The 19,173-nt window shown below is 33.1% G+C and overlaps 4 protein-coding genes across 5 annotated transcripts; 3 read left to right on the top strand and 1 right to left on the bottom strand.

The window, feature by feature from the left end:
- Window positions 1–912: 912 nt before the first annotated feature.
- Window positions 913–9,165, top strand: LOC131643155 (probable WRKY transcription factor 57). Of its 2 annotated transcripts, none has more exons than XM_058913306.1 (4): window positions 913–1,457; window positions 2,707–2,850; window positions 4,976–5,383; window positions 8,786–9,165. In XM_058913306.1, the coding sequence occupies exons 1-3, from the start codon at window positions 1,129–1,131 to the stop codon at window positions 5,379–5,381; spliced, it is 879 nt and encodes a 292-aa protein (XP_058769289.1). In that variant the 5' UTR covers window positions 913–1,128; the 3' UTR covers window positions 5,382–5,383; window positions 8,786–9,165. The 2 variants fall into 2 exon arrangements, with proteins under 2 accessions (XP_058769289.1, XP_058769288.1); XM_058913305.1 differs by lacking the exon at window positions 8,786–9,165 and adding an exon at window positions 6,901–7,842 and having other exon boundaries at window positions 914–1,457.
- A 1,689-nt stretch (window positions 9,166–10,854) lies between these two features.
- On the top strand, window positions 10,855–11,823 carry LOC131643238 (uncharacterized). The gene has a single exon (XM_058913389.1). It carries the CDS (start codon window positions 10,855–10,857, stop codon window positions 11,821–11,823), a length of 969 nt encoding a protein of 322 aa, XP_058769372.1.
- On the top strand, window positions 11,757–13,885 carry LOC131643237 (uncharacterized). The gene is made up of 3 exons (XM_058913388.1): window positions 11,757–11,897; window positions 11,978–13,042; window positions 13,127–13,885. The coding sequence occupies exons 1-3, from the start codon at window positions 11,868–11,870 to the stop codon at window positions 13,883–13,885; spliced, it is 1,854 nt and encodes a 617-aa protein (XP_058769371.1). The 5' UTR covers window positions 11,757–11,867.
- Window positions 13,886–14,402: 517 nt separating this feature from the next.
- On the bottom strand, window positions 14,403–14,834 carry LOC131643236 (uncharacterized). Its single transcript, XM_058913387.1, has one exon. It carries the CDS (start codon window positions 14,832–14,834, stop codon window positions 14,403–14,405), a length of 432 nt encoding a protein of 143 aa, XP_058769370.1.
- Window positions 14,835–19,173: the final 4,339 nt, after the last annotated feature.

The raw sequence follows: 19,173 nt of genomic DNA, 5'->3' as shown, positions 1-19,173 counted from the left end.
TCGCGGTAAGATCACATGACAATACCTACAAATATTAATAAATTTAATTTTTCAAAATATTCACGTCTGGATTTATAATGCTAATGACATCTAAGTCATTAGTTAATATACACTATATTAAAATTGAATATGCCATGTTAATTTGAGTTTAATAAACATTGAAATGAGATGGAAAAAAAATTTGAACAAATAAAAACACAAAATAACAAAATCACAAAAAAAAAATGTAAAAAATGATTTATAAATAAATATAAATAATTTAACAATTCTCCGTTGTTGTATTTATCATATATTTGAAGAGTAATTTTCTTTGGGGCTTTTCTTGGAACCTTATCTTTTTGTAATCTCTTTGGTAGAACCTTTGGTTCATTAATGAAATATTGATTAAAAAAATGGACACCTCTCATCGTATCGATTTTGTAGGAACACATTAAATTAAATATTAATTTTAATATTATCATTAAGTTCGTTTATTATTAATTATTCAAAATCTATGCTATATTTAATTTAAGCAATTTCTAACCTTCATTTACTATCTAACGTTACTTAATTAACTACATAATTTAGTTAACCATATTTACATTCTAGTTATTGGATCAAGACGCATAATTGAAAAATATTACCATCTCCATAAGGAATTCAGTTAGCAAAACTTTGAATTAAGAAAAGCCAAAAAAGTATCAGAAATGAAAATCCCCGCGCAGCATATCGCACACGCACAGCACAACAAGGGCCCAATAATTCATCCCCGCGTGCTACTGTAACCACTTTCTTTCTTCCCTCTTCTTACATTTGACACACTCAATAATTTTCTAACATATCTCCTTTTATTTTTTATTACCACATAAATAAAAACTTTTTTAAAAAATATTTATATTTCACATTATTATTATTATTATCTCTTTTCCACTGTGCTTTGACGAGACAACGCTTTCAAACTCTTCATAAACTTCAAAACCTACGCGTCCCTTCCTTCTCACAACAACCAACACTCCATAACACAAACCCTAATTCTCTTTATCTCTTTCTCTTCGCGTTTTCCACAAAATCCGAAGAATCATCATTTCAGATTCGTGATTTCGATTAGCATGTCCTTCATACTGTATACTTTTCGTACGTAATCCATGTATGGAAGACAAAGACAGAGCACCTCCCGATCCCGCAACCACCGGAGAGTTTATCGGCAACTCGAGCTGGTCTCTAGGCGTCGATGATTCCGATGGAAGTCATTTCTTCTCCGGCGATAGAGATGGAACCATGTTCGGTGACATCGGCTGGGATCTTGTACCGGACAGAATCGGAGCCAGTGAGGAATCGTTGCCGCCGGTTCAAACCGGTTCGATCGAGACAGCAGCGACGTCGTCTTACAGGTCTAATAATCAATCCGTTTCTTCAAGCTCCAGTGAGGATCCGCCGGAGAAATCTACCGTCTCTGACGAAAAACCGCCGGAAATACCGTGAGTTGATGAAATCGTAACAAACTTTGATTCCGCTGTTTTCAACTTTCTGCTTTCTGTTTTCGCGGTTAAATCGTAATTAACGTGAAACTTTGAGGACAAAAATGGAAAGAAAATAACTGAATTCCACATCAATCATATCAAAATCGAATCAACTCTAATCAACTTGCGGTTTGTTTGTTTGTTACATTTTTCATTTTATTTTTAAATTCGTTTTCATTTTTTATTAACTTCTTCGGGATCGGTGCAAATCCATGTCCGTACAATCTGGAATCTTCTTCCCAAACAGAACATAATCCGAGTTAGATATTTTGCGTGTGTTTTGCATTTTTTGAAAAGGTAGGGTTGAATATAACTACAAAAGTGAAAAATTGATGTGGAAAAAAGATAAAAAATTGTAATTATGAAGTTACCTTTTCGGATTTGTGAAGCTTTAGTCCACATGCACCACCGTTATCACGGCGGGAATAGCGTGCTCTGAGCCATCCAAACTTCTTTCTACTTTATTTTCAGAACATAATTATTTACGCATTATTTTTAATGTAATTATTACATTTTTTATTATAGTTGGAATATTTAATTAAAAATAAAAGCCATATTAACAAGTGGGAAGGGACCTCCACTTTTTTTAGAGCTAAATATTTTTTTGATCTATTATATATTAGTAACTTATTTTCCTTTATAATTCTCCTAAAAAATTTCTTAAATAATTAATTTCAAATGTTGTCTGGAAGTTTAAAATAAGTTTTTATCCTTAAAAAAATATCATCATGTTATGTGTTTTGGGCATTAATATGATGCTAACCAGTTGCAGCTATATATTCAAACTATGCTCATTTAGTCATTTTTACATTGGAATGAATAGAAGAAAAACTATATACTTTCTTGGTATGATGCTTATTCATTTTACTACCATAGGATAGTAGCACTAGCATTAATTTGCACTTTATGCTCATAATTATAATGCACCTACTAGTAATAGCTAGTATATGGAATGCATTTTGATTAAAAAGTTTCATGACATATTGCTTCTTTTCCTAAAATAATGTTTGCGTGTTTTTACATTGTAAAGCGGGACCTCTCCATTTTTCATATATAAATCTTGTGGTCCATATTTTATGTAAATTATCATCTTATTAACATAAGATTATGATAATTGATGCAATGTATTAGTATGATATGGCTTTATACCATGCAGAAATAATGTTGTGTCTTTTGACCCTTTTACATTGTGGCTCATATTTTGCAGGAGTAAAAGTAAAAAGAAAGGGCAAAAGCGAATACGGCAGCCGCGGTTTGCATTTATGACCAAGAGTGAAGTTGATCATCTCGAGGATGGTTACAGATGGCGAAAGTATGGTCAGAAAGCAGTTAAAAATAGCCCATTTCCTAGGTCTACACCTACTTCTAGTCAAATTAACTTTTAATTCTTCCCATCACTATGCATATATTCTAATTCCATTACAAAATATTATTTGATCATATTTTAAACTACAATACATATTTTTTTCATTATACTTACATAAAGTACATACAATTGATTATTTCATGCACATTTTCTTTCTTAAATTTATGTTGAAATTTGATAAATCATGAAAGCATGCAAAGATATATGGTTTGCACAGAATATGCTTGTAAAATTTCCAATAACATCTAAAGCTTTTCTCTTAATATCAGGAATCAGTTCTATATATTAGATATTAAGATATTCTGTTGTGGACATGTTTATTGAGATGTTTTTTTATGAGCTGTTTAATGAGAATTTGAATATTTTGCAGCACCGCTGTTGAACCATTGGATAGGAACCAAGATTGGTATATTTGGATATGGAAATATCCAAAAAAAATTGCATTTTACATTTCATATTGTTAAACCCTACTGGTTTAATGATCTATTTAAATTTAAATATCTTTCTTAATTTCTTTCCCCATAGTTTTCTTGTTCCTTTACATCTTATTGTTCTACAATTCTTCATCTTCTCTATATTCTATTTTGGTTGTTGAATTAAAAAGATGAAAACTGAGAGAGATAGAGTGCAGCAAAATTTTAAACTTCTCATGTTAATTTTCTCATAACGAGCATTTGTTTTGAGTTATACAAATAACAAGTTGAAAGGGGTTATGTAATCCGTCCCACAATGAGTGATCTATTTGGAATTAAATGATGTCCCAAAATGAATGACCCATTTCAATTTCCAATACACTTTTTCCAATTCTACCCTCTAATTAATAAAAATTTCATCATTTCCAATACATAATAAGGGTAATATAGTAAAAATATTATTCTCTCTCTTACTTTTAACCACTTTTCTTAAATTGTGTGAAATGGTGGGCTGGGTCACTCATTGTGGGACGGAGGGAGTAGGATGTAGACATAAATACTTGTCTCTTGAAACTATAAATGTTAGCTCAAAAGAATCTTATTAGTCATCTACATTAATAAAGATTCTCATCATTTTTTAGATATCTTTTGGAAATGAGAAAGATAGGGCTTTAGAGAGAGGAAATGAAAAAGAAATCTTTCACTTTATTTAAAAGAATGATTTTGTAGACAATTCAAATGGAGGAGAGGGCATGAATAAAAATTCTCAAAACTATTTCAATAGTGTTTGAGACTTTGGAGGAGAAGGCATTAAGAAAAAAAAGAGAGACAAAGAAATAGTAACCTTTTCACCCAAATTGAGAGAATGTGCTTATACCTTATGAAAGAAAATATTTATAATTACTATGTTTTTAATTTTAAGAGTATTATAATATTATGGAAGTTATTTGAAAAATGTGCTTATACCTTATAAGACCTCTTTTCAATACATTTCTTGAATTCCCCCAAATTAAGAGTCTCTCCTTCTATGCTTTTCATTTTCTTTCTTCCTTTTATTCAAATCAGTCTACCTTCCCTTCAAAACTCCATTAAAAGAAATGAATTTTTTTTATTACTATCATTTCTAAAAATACTTAAAATATGAAAGAACTTTACCATTTTTAATAAAATATTAAATTCTGTAATCTATGGATTCGTAAATCTATTGAGTTCAATTTTATTAAATTGATTATTTGATTACAAAATCAGTTACTACACTTGATTTTATTCAAGTGTCACCTGTAGTAGTAGACTAGATCATCACCCTATGATAAGTTGAGAGGTGTTAATTATGATCTTTAAACTGGTGAGTAAAGGATTCTAGTAAAAGATATAAGAGTAAAGGATTGATTATTCTATTAAAAATGGTGAGGGTGCATAATTTAGACTTTTTTTTTGGAAGGTACATTTAGAAGCATCCCTTTTTGAGTGCATAATGGTTTTATTGATGTCAAAAATTCAAAAAAAAATTGTATTTTATAATGTTCAAAGGGTATTAGTATAAACTAAAATACAATAAAATTAGTTAATCTCAACATTTGTTATGCAAAATGAAGATGAGTCCTTTGAACTGAACTTCTAGAGTAGTAGTTGTACAATGAGCTCTAGTAGGTAACATTGTGATGATTATTCTAATGCATATATTTGTCTTGTTGCAGAAGCTATTATAGATGCACAAATAGTAAATGCACGGTGAAGAAAAGGGTTGAACGCTCTTGTGAAGACCCAACTATTGTTGTAACAACATATGAAGGCCAACACTGTCATCACACAGTTGGATTTCCTCGAGGTGGAATCATTAGTCATGATGCTTCCTTTACAGGCCAATTTGCTCCAACAATGCCTCAATTCTATTATCCTATTCAAATACCTACAGAATCAAACACTTGCACCACTACTGTTTCTCAACCTAGCCAACCACATGATGATCATGAAGCTGGAAGATCGAGCAGCGCTACAATGGCTTTGTCTGATGCATCGCTGCCACAGCATCCAACGGATGAAGGACTACTTGGAGATATTGTACCCCGTGGAATGCGCAGCAGGAAAGAGAGAAATATTTGATGGTACATATACATATATTGAATGGTTATTTATCTATTTTGATCTATAAATGAATTTAGACTCTTTTAAAACAAGTTATTTACTAATGATGAAAAAGTTATATAGTTATAGATTAAGATATTAAAAATATAAATGTGATTAGAGGTGCAGATTTTGTGTCAAATGATGCCACTCGTATATTTTGTGTCAAAAGATTTGACAACTATTTAAACTTCTTTCTTACTTTGCTATTTGAACAAACTTGTTTATACCTAAAAACTAACCAAATTCTAGAGTTATTCTTGATATTGAAAACCCTTTAGCACATTAGTCTATTTGCATATGTTAATTTAGTCTTTGGTTCTAATGGATTAATGGTATCTACCATTTTTAATTTCAGAGTTTCGTTAATATTATTAGTCGTTTTTTAGGCAATTATAATATTAATATTATCATTTATTTGCACCATCCATGAATTTCGACAACTTGAGTTGGTTACCCACTCATTTAGCAAATTATGTGTGTATGTGTGTGTGAGAGTATAGGGTGTATTATTAGGTTGAAAATGATAGATGTGCATCCAAACACTTGAAAGAGCCTATGAGAGAGAAATAGACAACAATAATAGATATACTATGCTAGTGTGATATAGAGAATAAAGTATTGAATAAGTCTATAAAATTTAGATGTGTTAAAATATAAGAGTTGCATTTAAGTTTTGTTTCACCCTTCAATATCATATGATCAAATATGTATATTACAGAACTTAGAGTTTGATTTAATGTTTTTATTATTATTATTATTATTATTATTATTATTATTATTATATATATATATATATATATATATATATATATATATATATATATATATATATATATATATATCATCTCCTTAAAAAAAATTAATTATGAAAATATTATTTATATAATATAAGCATTATTTTTATTAGTGCATCTAATATTGAGCTAAAACAAAATATCCCATTGGACTATTATTTATTGTAGTAAAATAATAGGATATTTTATAATAAAAATGTAATGATTGATTTGCCTTTGAATTTATTTTTGAGGTCTATATTAGGATTCCTCTATTTGTAATAATAAAATGATGTGTAATATGAACTAGGTCCAAAAGTGTGTCTTAATATTTTCAAAAAATTTGAGAGATTTATATTACACATTCAATAGTATATGTGCCTGTAATAAAATAATATCAATATACACAAATACTAAAAATTATTAGTCATTTAATTACAATGATTAGTTTTTTAATCGATGACTGAATTTTCATTCTAACTGCATAGGCTATTTTAGAAATTCAAATTTCATTCTATTTTGGACAAAGCCTAAAGTTTTACAATTTGGTTTTAGAATCTAAATAAATGGCATTGGCAGGGAATATGTGTGTATTACTGTTAATGGTTGCCTCCCATTTGTTAATGCTGAGGGAATATTTGCCTTGTATTTTATATAACTTCTAATTACAGCCTATAAAGAAATACGTACCTCAAGATATATATTGATTTATATTGCAATAGGAAAATAATTGAGATGCTGGTCAAGACAAATGGCAGAGAATACAGCATAATATATTGGTTTACAAAGAAGAATACATTTTGGTGCATCAAATTTATAATTTGTGAATAAGTACCTTCAGATATATACTCTATATTGGAGATGCTGATTTAGACAAATGGCAGAGAATACAACCCAATATATTGGTTCCTGAAAAAGAAGAGTGCCTCTCTAATATCAAACTCTAAAACCAAATCAAATGACAGAACCTTACCATTTTTACAAAAGTACATATTCATATTAAGAAGAAAAATGTACATCAAATTAATATTTTGTTGTGCACTACATAGAATTTCAGATCTCAAGGAGACCATACTCAGTTCTATATGTATTATGGAATAAATTGGTTAATGGTTATATAGAATGGAGACTAGATTTTTCTTTGACTTGAAAATTTTGTGATTGCCACTGAGTTTAGAAATTGCATACTTATTTGATAAAAAAATAAGTATGAAATATCATATAGGTGAGAATCATACATTTGAAATGAAAAAGTAAAAAATTGTATGTTCAAATCTATACCTTAACAAATTCAACTGTACATAGAACATAGATGACCTCATATTCTATGATTAAGGAAAGATAAAAGATTTTATAGCTCCATCCATATATTATCTTTGTTGCTTAAGATCTGATGGTTTGTGGTCGTAACATGCGCATACTTAGCAGCATCATATGCATATATCTTTTTGTGGATGTGGCCGGCTACGAATTTCTATGCCAATACCTTATCTTTACTGCTACTACCCACTTATATCATGCTCAGCACCTAGACATATTTTTATTTTGAGACACCTATTAAGTAATCTCTAAATTATCAGGAATGTATAAAGATTGTCTATATAATATAAAATTCTAATTAGGGGTAAAATTTTGCTGGTTTGAGTTACTTCAATAAAAATTATATGTTAGGAAAATTTAAAATTTATTATAAAATGATAAATAAAATACATGAATATACAACAACATAAATTTTAAGATAAAAATACTAAAATAGTTTAGGTAAAAAGTCAGTTAATAATTTGATTTGGACTATTTTTGAAACTAAAAAATTGATTTTAATTAATTTGATTTGATTTAAACTGGAGTGTGAAAATAAAAAATACAAATCAGTTTATTTGATTTGATTTGAATCTTATCTTCATATTGTTTTGGTCTTTGATCATTACATACTTAAGCCTTTCCATTAAGTAATAGAGAGAACATGAAGAGGGAAAGAGAAAGAGTTTTTTTCTTCTTCTTATTCTGTAATTGATTTTATTTTTCCTTATGCGGGCTTTGAATTCTTGAATAATTCTGGGATTTCATACTTTTGTTGTTTGAAAAGAGCTAGGCCTAGGCGTGACATATCTTTAGAGGAAGAAACTTTGCTTGGTCTTGAGCTGTCTCCAAAAAGCCAATTCGATTATTATATACACTTATATTAAAAAGTTCAATGTTTGTCACTTTCAAAAGGATTATGACATGACTCGATCAGTTCACATTCAAAGTGAGAAATCAACGTATTTGCACTAAAAACTATCAGGATACCGATCCGTTCGCACGAGTACATGTGTGGACTGCGGAATTGTCATCAATTAGTTTTGATAATTCAAATAGATTAAAATTTATAAAAGTATTATTAGAAAAAAAAATAGATTGCACAATAATTATATAAGTTTTTAAAAATTACTATTGTTAAGAAAAATATTTAAACACATACTTTGTAAAAAAATAATTGTGAAAATTAAAAGAAAAAATTGTTTTTTTTAAGAATTGATAAAGTTGTAATAATAAAAAGAAAACAATTGTGCACTGAGGTATTTCTTTCGCTCCTTCTAATTTAGTTTGTGCTTTCTGTGATGGTAGTATGGAATCTTCTTCCCATTCTCTTCTTCTTTGTCGGAGGGCGGATAAAGTTTGGTTGCAAATTGTTAGTTGGATAGGTATGTCGGACTATAAAGCGGGAGATTTAAGGGGAGTTTTTGAAAATGGCATTTGTTTTGTAGAAGGAAGAATTTGAAAAAAGGGAAGGTGGGGTGTGTGTGGCTGGCAACTATATGGAGTTTATGGGTTTTTGGAAACGGCATTATTTTCAAGGATTTTGTGTGAAATTCTCGGGATGTGGCATGAGGTGTGAAAGCTTTGTTATGGAGATGGGTTTTTATTGGGAATATTTCTCAAGTCAATTGTAACTTTTATGAGTTTGACAAAAACCCATTGTTGTACTTAAGGTTTTATTTTTTGACAAAATTGTTGTACTTAAGTTAGGTTCCAATTGGTGGACAATTTTCCCCGCGGTTTCGACCGTTCTTTTGTAATCTCGTTTTGTGAACATTTGTTCTATTAATATATCTTGATTACAAAAAAATAAAAATAAAGAGTAAAAAATAAAAAAAAATAAACGATTTTAGTTTCCTTTTGAAAAGGAGTAAAAATATGGACTAATTTTGCAGAAAAAAGCAAAATAGGGGGACGAAATTGTACAAAAAACTTAAAAAGGGGACTAAAATAGTGCTTTTTAAAATAGACGGATGAAAATCAAGAAAAAGATAAAATAGGGGACTAAAGTTACTATTAAACCTAAAAGGATTAATAAATGGAACAAATAAATATCCAAAAATTAGAATTAGTAGAAAATCAATAGAAACATAATTTTACATAAAAGTAAAAAAAAAAGAAAAAGATGATCTAAAAGAAATAAATTTAATGTTGTATTTATTGAATTTTGGACTGTGGTTTAAAATATGCAAAAATGAAAAGTCGGTAGTACGACTAACATAAGTTTTACATTAATTTTATTTAATTGTACAAAAACATAAAAACTCATGCGTTCGCATATATTTTGATAAGATTATCCGTGCGTTCATACAACACTGGTGTATTACCTTACCCGTGCGTTTGTACGGGTACTGGTGTGGTACGCAGACTTTTGTTTTCAAAATAGAATAAAAATGTAAATAAGAAAAACAAAATAGTTTATTATTTTTAGGGTTAATTAAGTTTTTAGTCCCTATAAATTAGCCACCCTGCAAAAATAGTCCCTATAAAAATTTTCTTCAAACTTTAGTCCCTAAAACATTAGACGTTAGCAAATTTCATCCTGGCTGTTAAATTTCATTAACGGTGAATGACGTGGCATGTATGACATGGAGATAATTTTTAATCTTATTGCCAGCTTGGAAATATTTGAAACATAAGGAGATTGTGTTCAGAGATTGTTACATTTCCATTTCCCCCCAGAAGAGTTGTTCGTGGTGGTCCCAAGTTTGTGAGCTCCATTCTTTATTGTTCGTGGTGGTCCCAGGTTCGTGAGCTGCAAAATATTGTTCGTGGTGGTCCCATTTAGCATCGCTTTCTTCAATCTTCTTGTGGTCCCAGGTAAATCCCTTTATCTCAATATAGTATGTTAGGGTTTCATCTTTACTGCTATAGTGAAACCGAAAACCGTTGTAGATGTTTGTTAACGTAGGTTTTATTTTTAAATGGTATTCAACAGGAACATGTCTAGGTTCAATGTTGTGTTTTATATTAAAGGGTGTTTTGTAAAAGACCCAGACATTAGGTATGAGGGTGGGGATGTACTTGGGTTCAGCAACCAACACACAGATTTTTGGTCATTTTTTGAAGTCTGTGACTTAGTGAAAACCATAGAGCCTGATTTTGATGATACAAATGTTAAGATGTGGTGGAAACCTGAGAATGGAAATTTTGATGAAGATTTACTAGCATTTAGAGATGATGCAGATGCTGTTGAATTATCAGCCATAGTGTTTGATAAGAAATGTAACGTTGAGATATACTGTGAGCCAAAACCTGAGGGTGGGGTGAGTTCATTTATGGATAAGATTAAATGGAAGGGAAAGGGTGTACTGGATGATGAATCAAGTGATGAGTCAATTAGGGATGTCCATTTTGATGATAGTGAGGAGGAAAGGATGAGGGGTTTTGAAGAGGAGATGACTGTTGTAGATGTTGAGCCTACAAAACAAAATGTACCTTGTGGGACAAGTAGGCAATGTGAGAAAGTTCTTGTAACAGAAGAATTGGGTAAGCAACATGTCATTGAAGACGAATACATGACTGATGAGCTGGACAGTGGAGCTGAAGATGATAGTTCTGATGAGAGGCCTTGTGTTATAAGGTTCAATGAAGAAGATAAGTTGAGCAAAGAATATGTGTTCAAAGTAGGAATGAAGTTTCGTTCCTTGAGACAATTTAAAGATGCAATACTTGAGCATAATGTGTTAAATGGCAGGGATATCAAGTTTGAGAAAAATGACTCAAATAGATGTAGAGTGGTCTGCAAGGATAATAAAAAATGTAACTACACAATTTTGTGTAGTAGAGTGTTATCTACTGCAACTTTTAGGATTAAAACACTCTTTGATAAACACAAGTGTGGAAGACAGTTTTTTAACAAAAGCGCTAAGGCTGAATGGGTTGCTAAGGTTATTGTTGATGGGATTAAGAACAACAGTAAGATGAAACTAAATGAGGTAGTGGCAGATATTAGATCAAGATATTCCACAGAAATTCCAGGATGCAGGGCCTTTAAGGCTAGGCAAATTGCTAGACAAATAGTTGAGGGTGATTCAAGTAAGCAATTTAGCATGTTGTGGTATTATGGTGCTAAATTGAAGAGGGCTTCAGCAGATAATACTTTCAAAATCAACACAGCTGCTCTAGCTCCAGGTTTGAGGCCAAGATTTGAAAGGTGTTATCTTTGCTTTGATGGGACCAAGAAAGCTTTGACAAAAACATGTAAGCCCTTTATTGGCTTGGATGGATGCCATTTGAAACATAGGTATGGTGGAATTATGTTGATTGTTGTGGGAAGAGATCCCAATGATCAGTATCTTCCAGTTTCTTTTGTTGTAGTTGAGAGTGAGACAAAAGACACCTAGAGTTGGTTTATGAAGTTATTATTAGAGGACATTAGAGATGGAAGATGGTGTGCTTCATATCTGATCAACAAAAGGTATTGTTATTGACTTACATATTATATACTTACTTTGATTGACTAACATTATATAACCATTTATATGATGTTTTATGCAGGGCCTGGTGCAAGTATTTGAAGAAGAGTACCCATCTTATGAACACAGATTCTGTTTGAGACACTTATATGCAAACTTCAAAAAGAAGTTTGAAGGAGGTACCTTGTTCAGAGATTTGATGATGGCAGCTGCTAAGGCTACCTATTTTGAGGCACATGAAGCAAATATGCTAATGATCAAGGAGGCAAAATTGGAAGCTTATGAATGGTTAGAGGCAATTCCCAAGAACAAATGGTGTAAGCATGCTTTCCCCTTTTTCTCAAAATGTGATGTCTTGATGAACAATTTAAGTGAGTCTTTTAATGCCACCATATTACTTCAAAGGGACAAGTCAATAATTACAATGCTAGAGTGGATTAGGAATTATATGATGGGTAGGTTTGCAACCCTTAGAGAAAAAGTGGAAGGATATAAGAGACAAATAATGTCCAAACCATTGAAAAGGCTAGATAGAGAGATTGAGAAGAGTGCAAGTTGGTTAGCCACATATGCTGGTAGATTATCTTTTCAAGTTACACATGTACTTTTTAGTGAGAGCTATGTTGTTGACCTAGAAAAACATACTTGTAGTTGCAATTTTTGGGATCTTTTTGGTATACCATGCAGACATGCAGTGGCAGCAATATATAGGAAGGTGGATGATCATGTGTCATATGTAAATAAGTGCTACCATAAGAGCACATATGAGGCATGCTACAGTGAGATAATCACCCCACTGAATGGGCATAATAAATGGCCCAGAACAAACAATCCAAACATGTTTCCACCACTCTATAAATGTGGTGCAGGTAGGCCAAAGAAGCTACGTAGGAGAGAGCCTGATGAAGCTAACCAGAATAAGTGGCAAAGGACAAATACTAGCCATAGATGCAAGGTTTATTTTCAGTTAGGCCACAACAAGAGGACCTGCAAAAAAATGCCCAAATTGTTGTTGTATACAGGCCCACACAGGCCAGTCAAACTGCTGAAGATGTTCCACCTGCTGAAGGTGTTCCACATGCTGAAAATGTGCCCACACAGGCCAGCCAAACTCATCAAGCTACTAATGCAGCTAAGAAAAAGGTATGTGTTCAGACATATTTGTTTAATATATTGATTTTGAATACTTTGAATACTTTGATATGTGGATACTTTGATTTGTTTATTTCAGCCCAAGAAGGTCAAGGCAAAGAAACCAAAAAACCCAACATCTAATGGAGCTGGACCAAGTGGGACCAAGTCTCCACCTATTGATAAGTTTGCTGAATGGGATGCTTCCACACTTGAGGTCTTGTTGGATTGGGAAGACATACTAAACATTCAGCCTTTGCGTGTGGACACTACACCAGTGGAGAATGAACCTAATGTGAATGAAAAAGCCAATGCAGAAGTGGAGCAGGACACTACACCAATGGAGCAAGAACCTCATGTGAATGAAAAAGCCAATACAGAAGTGGAGCAGGACACTACACCAGTGGAGCAAGAACCTGAAACAATTGAGAAAGAAAAAGACAATGCACCAGTGGAGCATGACACTACACCTGTTGAGCCTGAACTTGAAACCAATGAGAAAGAAATAGACAGTGCCCCAAGTGAGAAGGACAGTGCACCAATAGCTGCTAAGCCTAGGTCTGGACCAAGAATTTTCTTTGGTCAAGCACCTAAAAGGGCCAAAATCCAGACCAAGCCAATTAAAGAGAAACCAAAACAAGTTCAAACCAAGCCCAGAAAAAGTAACACTGATATGCAGGTACCAAAAAGGACTAGTGACCGGTTGAGGAGCCTGAAGACAAGGGATATTACAGGACCTGGAAAAAGATCAGATGACCCTTTGGTGATCCCTGATGAAGGTGATGCAAGTGAGGATTCAACTTGTCATGCAATCAAGACAAAGAAATGGGATGACATTTATAAAGGATTGACTCAGTGAAACAAGTGTTTGATGATGTATTTGCAACTTTTTTTTGTAAACAATGTTTTGGAACCATCTTTTTAATCTGTTTAATGTACTGATGCAGTTTGTGTTTATGGGTTGGAACCTTGTTTAATGTACTGATGCAGTTTATTTTGTAATGTACTGATGTACCTTTTTGAAGGTCTACTGATTATATGAATGTAAGGCTATGCCTAATTATGTCCATCAAAGTTATTCAATTCAGAGCTTAAGCAGTTATATACAATTCAATTATAGCTTATTACATTAAGTCAATTATAGCTTATTACAGGTCAATTATATACAAGTCAATTCAACTATAGCTTATTACATTAATTATAGCAGTTGTATAGAAGTCAGAGCTTAAGCAATTGTATAACAAACATTATTAAACTCAAATTTTAGTACTCAACACAAACATTAATGAACACAATCCATTCAATTCATAATAAACTTCTGTTAAACATTACATATTACAACCTACATGTTCTGCTTAACCTTAATCTAATTCATTCTAACATTTATAAATAGCATTCAAGTACAAATTGATTATCAATGATACAATGAGGCAAACTGTCTTCATCTTTCCACATAATCCATCTGACCCAAGCTTCATCTCCATTTCCACGTTTTTCTTCACTTCTTGCTCATATAACTCTTTCAAGGTCCCAAAAGTTTGCATCTCTCTAATCTTTGTTGCATCATTTGTCCATTCTTCATCAGCCTCGATTGCATCATGTCCTGACCCTATTTCATCATCCCATTCAAATAGATTGCACGTTTCATCGCTTTGCCACAACGGACATCTCCAGAAGAGCCTCCCTCGATTGCGACCATTTTTGCAACGATAAGAAACCATACGCATATTACAAGCACATACCTTCCATCTACGATTTGAAACTGATTGATATGAACCTGTTTTGCTTCTACTAGCAGACGAGGCCATACCTATTAGCTGGGGCGCAGATCGAAAAAAGGAGACGAAAGATGGAGAAGAAGTATGGAGAAGAAAGATGGAGAAGAAAGATGGAGATGGAGAAAGGTGGAGAACAATATTAGGGTTCCATTTGGGGATTTCGCGCTGCAGATGATATAAAAATATATGGGGTGTTCAAGAATGAAAATAAAAATATAAATAATACCTACGTGGCCATCCACGTAATCCACCGTTGGAGAAAACTAACGGATTGGACCATTTATGCTAACGTCAGAATTTATGGGGACCATTAGTTGAAGAAATTTTTTACAGGGACTAAAAATGCAGGGTCGCATTTTTACAGGGACCCCTGGCATAATTAGCCCTTATTTTTAAAAGAAATACATATTTTAAAAATAAAAACAAAATTGTATTGAATTATCAATTTTTAAAAGAAAGACATAAATAATATATATTTCAATTATTCATATATTATCTTAATTTTATTTTCTTTAATTGAAAAAAAAAAGTATAATACGTGCGTTCACAAAGATTTTGGTTTGGTTACCCGTGGTAATAGTATGTTACCTGTGTATTCTCATAGATTTTGACTTGGTTACTTGTGCGTTCATATGATATTGATGTGTTACCCGTGCATTCACTTTTATTTTAGCCTAATTACCCATGCGCTCACACGAGTACTGGTGTGGTACGCATGCTTTTATTTTTAAAATATAATAATATAATAAGAAAAATAAAATGGAAAAAAGACAAAATTGTCTAAACCAAATTACTTATTATTTTTAAAAGAGATGATAAGTTGATTTCAATATTTTATTCTGTATATAAAATCTTTTAATCAACATTACAATTATTATAAAATGTAATAAATGATGCGTCCGCAAGCGCACGGATTTATCGAAGTAATATAAAAGATTGTCGAACCACAAAGACCAATGTCAACCTACTATAGTCTATCGTTGCTTTGTAAAGCTAAGGCTAATGAATAATTAATTAAGGGGAAACTAAAGGTAAAACTAAACTAAACTAGAAAAGAATACTAAAACGAGGCCGGTATATGATTTTCGCGTTCCTGAAGGACTTATAGAAAACGGGTACTAATTATGAATATAACTTAGTTTCGTAGAATATACCAACTTAAAGACTCCGCCTCACGCTCTCACGGTATTAACTAAAGTCATACTTCCTAATTCCAAGATTTTGCTCTCGCTCGCCCAGTAACTAAGAAATATATTTTGAAAGCCAATAATATCCTAAACGCATCTAAAGCGCTTTCACTGTATTTAGATTTGTTGCCTAATTTCCACTATCCAGTTTGATTCCCATGCTCTCGCAGTGTCAGCTCTAACCTTAATTGATTTCTCACTCTCGTGACAAAATCGTGTTAAATAACCTCTCTCTCGTGACAAAGTTATTTAAATTAGAATTGGGAATTAAAACCAAAACGAAATTTTAATAATAAATTCGTACCTATTATTTTCTACTGAGTCCCGTCGGTAACGACGTTCCTGTGAATACAAGATTACACTCAAAGATGTTTTTGATTCATGGCAAACTCAAATAAGCATTCAAACAACAAGACGGAAGCAGAAAACTTAAAGAAAAGCAAGCATTGATCACTCATAGGTCAACCCATTATGTTTATATGTTTAAAGGTTGACTCAACACAAGCAAAACAAGAAGAATGCAGAAAAGCAGCAGTTAGGTCGACCTACCATCAACCCAGGTCGACCTAAAATGGAGAAAAATTCATATACCCCTGCTAGGTCGACTCACACATCATTTAGGTCGACCTAAATTGATGAATTCTACATACCAGCCTGTTAGGTCGACCTACACATCAACTAGGTCGACCTAATCTGTGAAAATGTCCCCAGAATGCATCAGAAGAGGATTCTGGTCGACCTACTCCTTCAACAGGTCGACCTAACTGGGAGCAAAATTCTGCAAGCTCTGTTAGGTCGACCTAAGCACTACAAGTGGTCGACCTAACTGATCAAGAAAGTTCAAAAATCAGTTTTTCTTGGTTCTAACTGTTATGCAATCATATATATTGTGCAAGGGTAATTATTCAATGTACACCAACGACTGAAAGATACACAAACGCTTCTCATCTTCGTTCTTCATCATCTCCAACACAATTACACATAATCATTCTTGCGTTGCGGGTTAGTGATGAGTTCGATAACGTCCATGGAACGGAATTGAAGATTCCTAGTGGGTGAAGGTTTGTGGGGTTTGTTGGTGAATAAAATCTGCGGGTTTTGTCCTCCACGACGGGTGGTTCTTGGGGGTTTTTATCAAGAGGCGTTCATTGAGGATTCGGCTGAGTGTAACGATTGAGGAACGGGGAGTTCAAGGAATCAAGACACTGCAGAAGGGAATCAAAGTGAAGCTCTTGGATAACCTTGATCTGGCTCAAGATTAAGGGGGAAGAAGATTCAAAGGATCGACATAATTGGTTTATCGTTTATCGCTTTGTTATCTTCTTTGTATATACTACTTTCAACATTAATGAAAGATTACCCAATTTCAATTTGGAATTGGGGGCAGACGTAGTCGTAGCGAGGACGATCGACGAACTGCCTAAACAAATATCGTGTTCTTGTCGCTTTTACTTTCTCTTTTACTTTCTGTTCATAATTGGTTATAAGTGCAAAATTGATCAACGATTCAAGTGTTAAAATTGTGAATTAAAGTTCTGCACAAACATCACAATTCACCACAACTTGAATTACTATCAATTTGAACGTATCACCAAGTGTTTGTGTTTTTGCTTAATCCAATCTTACTGCATTGCAAATCAAAGTTGTCAATCTAGAAGTTAATTGGTTTTCAGTTGTTAAACGTATTGGTTAGCCATCATATTACTTCACCATTAATTCCACTTATTTTTTGGTTTTGAAACACATACGACCTTTGCAATAGCGGTCCGGAATAGACGCAAGTCAATTCAGAACCGCTTTCGCTCGAGTTAGTAGAAAAATCCGTAAAAACTTAGTGAGATCTATTCACCCCCCCTCTAGATCTTTAGGCCAGCGTCTAACAAGTGGCATCAAGAGCTCTGGTTTATTCCGTGCTACGTGAAACACTTATTGGAAAGATGGCTTCCGGACCTAAAGGGGCTCATAATAGAGCTCCAGTTTTCAACGGCGAAAACTACGGCTATTGGAAGGATTGTATGTGTGTCCATATCAATGCAATTGATAGGAACATCTAGACAGCTATTGTCAATGGTCCATTTCAGATCACCATGACAAATGCAGCTGGTGCAGTTGTTCCAAAACCAGAAGATACTTGGAATGCTGAAGATGAAAAGAGATATGCATACGATTGGAAAGCGAGAAACATTCTAATCTCAGCTCTAGGAGTTGATGAATACTATCGCGTTTCCCATTGTAGATCAGCTAAAGCTATGTGGGACACATTGCAAGTTGCCCACGAGGGAACAGATGATGTCAAACTAGCTAGGATCAATACGTTAACTCAAGAGTTCGAACTTTTCCACATGGAAGATGGTGAAACCATCGAAAGCATGCAGAAAAGATTCGTTCACCTGAAAAATCGATTAAATTCTCTTGATAGACCTGTTTCCAATGCATTTGCTACTAACAAAATCTTAAGGTGTTTGAACAGGGAATGGCAACCCAAAGTTACAGCAATTAAGGAAGCAAATGATCTCAACACTTTAGACATTACCACTCTCTTTGGTAAACTAGAGGAACATGAACAGCATCTTAAATGCCTTGACATGCATGAGAAGAGGACAAAGAAAGAAAAGAACATGGAGAAAGAGGTAGAGAAGAAGTCAATAGCTCTAAAAGCTTCGAGCTCCAAGACCTCAAAACGAGAGCCAAAGGATAGTGACACAAGTGATGACGAAGACTCCGATGATGAGGAAATGGGACTGTTTGTGCGAAGATACAACAAATATCTAAAGAAAAATGGAGCAAAACATTCCGACAGAGGATTGATCAACTATAGAAAGCAATCAAACATGTTCAAACAAGATGACGACAACAAAGGAAAGATCAAAGGTCTTTGCTTCAATTGTGGGAAAGTCGGTCACTACAAACCGGATTGTCCATACCTTAAGAAAGAAAAGGAGAAGAACCAAAGCAAAGGTCATAACAAATCTAAAAGAGCTTACATAGCATGGGAAAGTGATTCATCTAGTGAAAGCTCATCAAGCGATGAAGAAGAATCAGCAAACCTATGTTTCATGGCTCATCAAAACAAGAAAAAGAAAGCTGTAAGTCATCTTAAACCTGAACTCGTAGATAAGGTATCTCATTCTCAACTAAAACTTGCTTTTGAAGAATTACATAGAGATGCAATTAAAGCTTTC

Source organism: Vicia villosa, unplaced genomic scaffold, assembly GCF_029867415.1.
Source record: "Vicia villosa cultivar HV-30 ecotype Madison, WI unplaced genomic scaffold, Vvil1.0 scaffold8, whole genome shotgun sequence".
Taxonomy (NCBI): Eukaryota; Viridiplantae; Streptophyta; class Magnoliopsida; order Fabales; family Fabaceae; genus Vicia; species Vicia villosa.
This window is presented reverse-complemented; position numbering and strand designations above follow the sequence as displayed.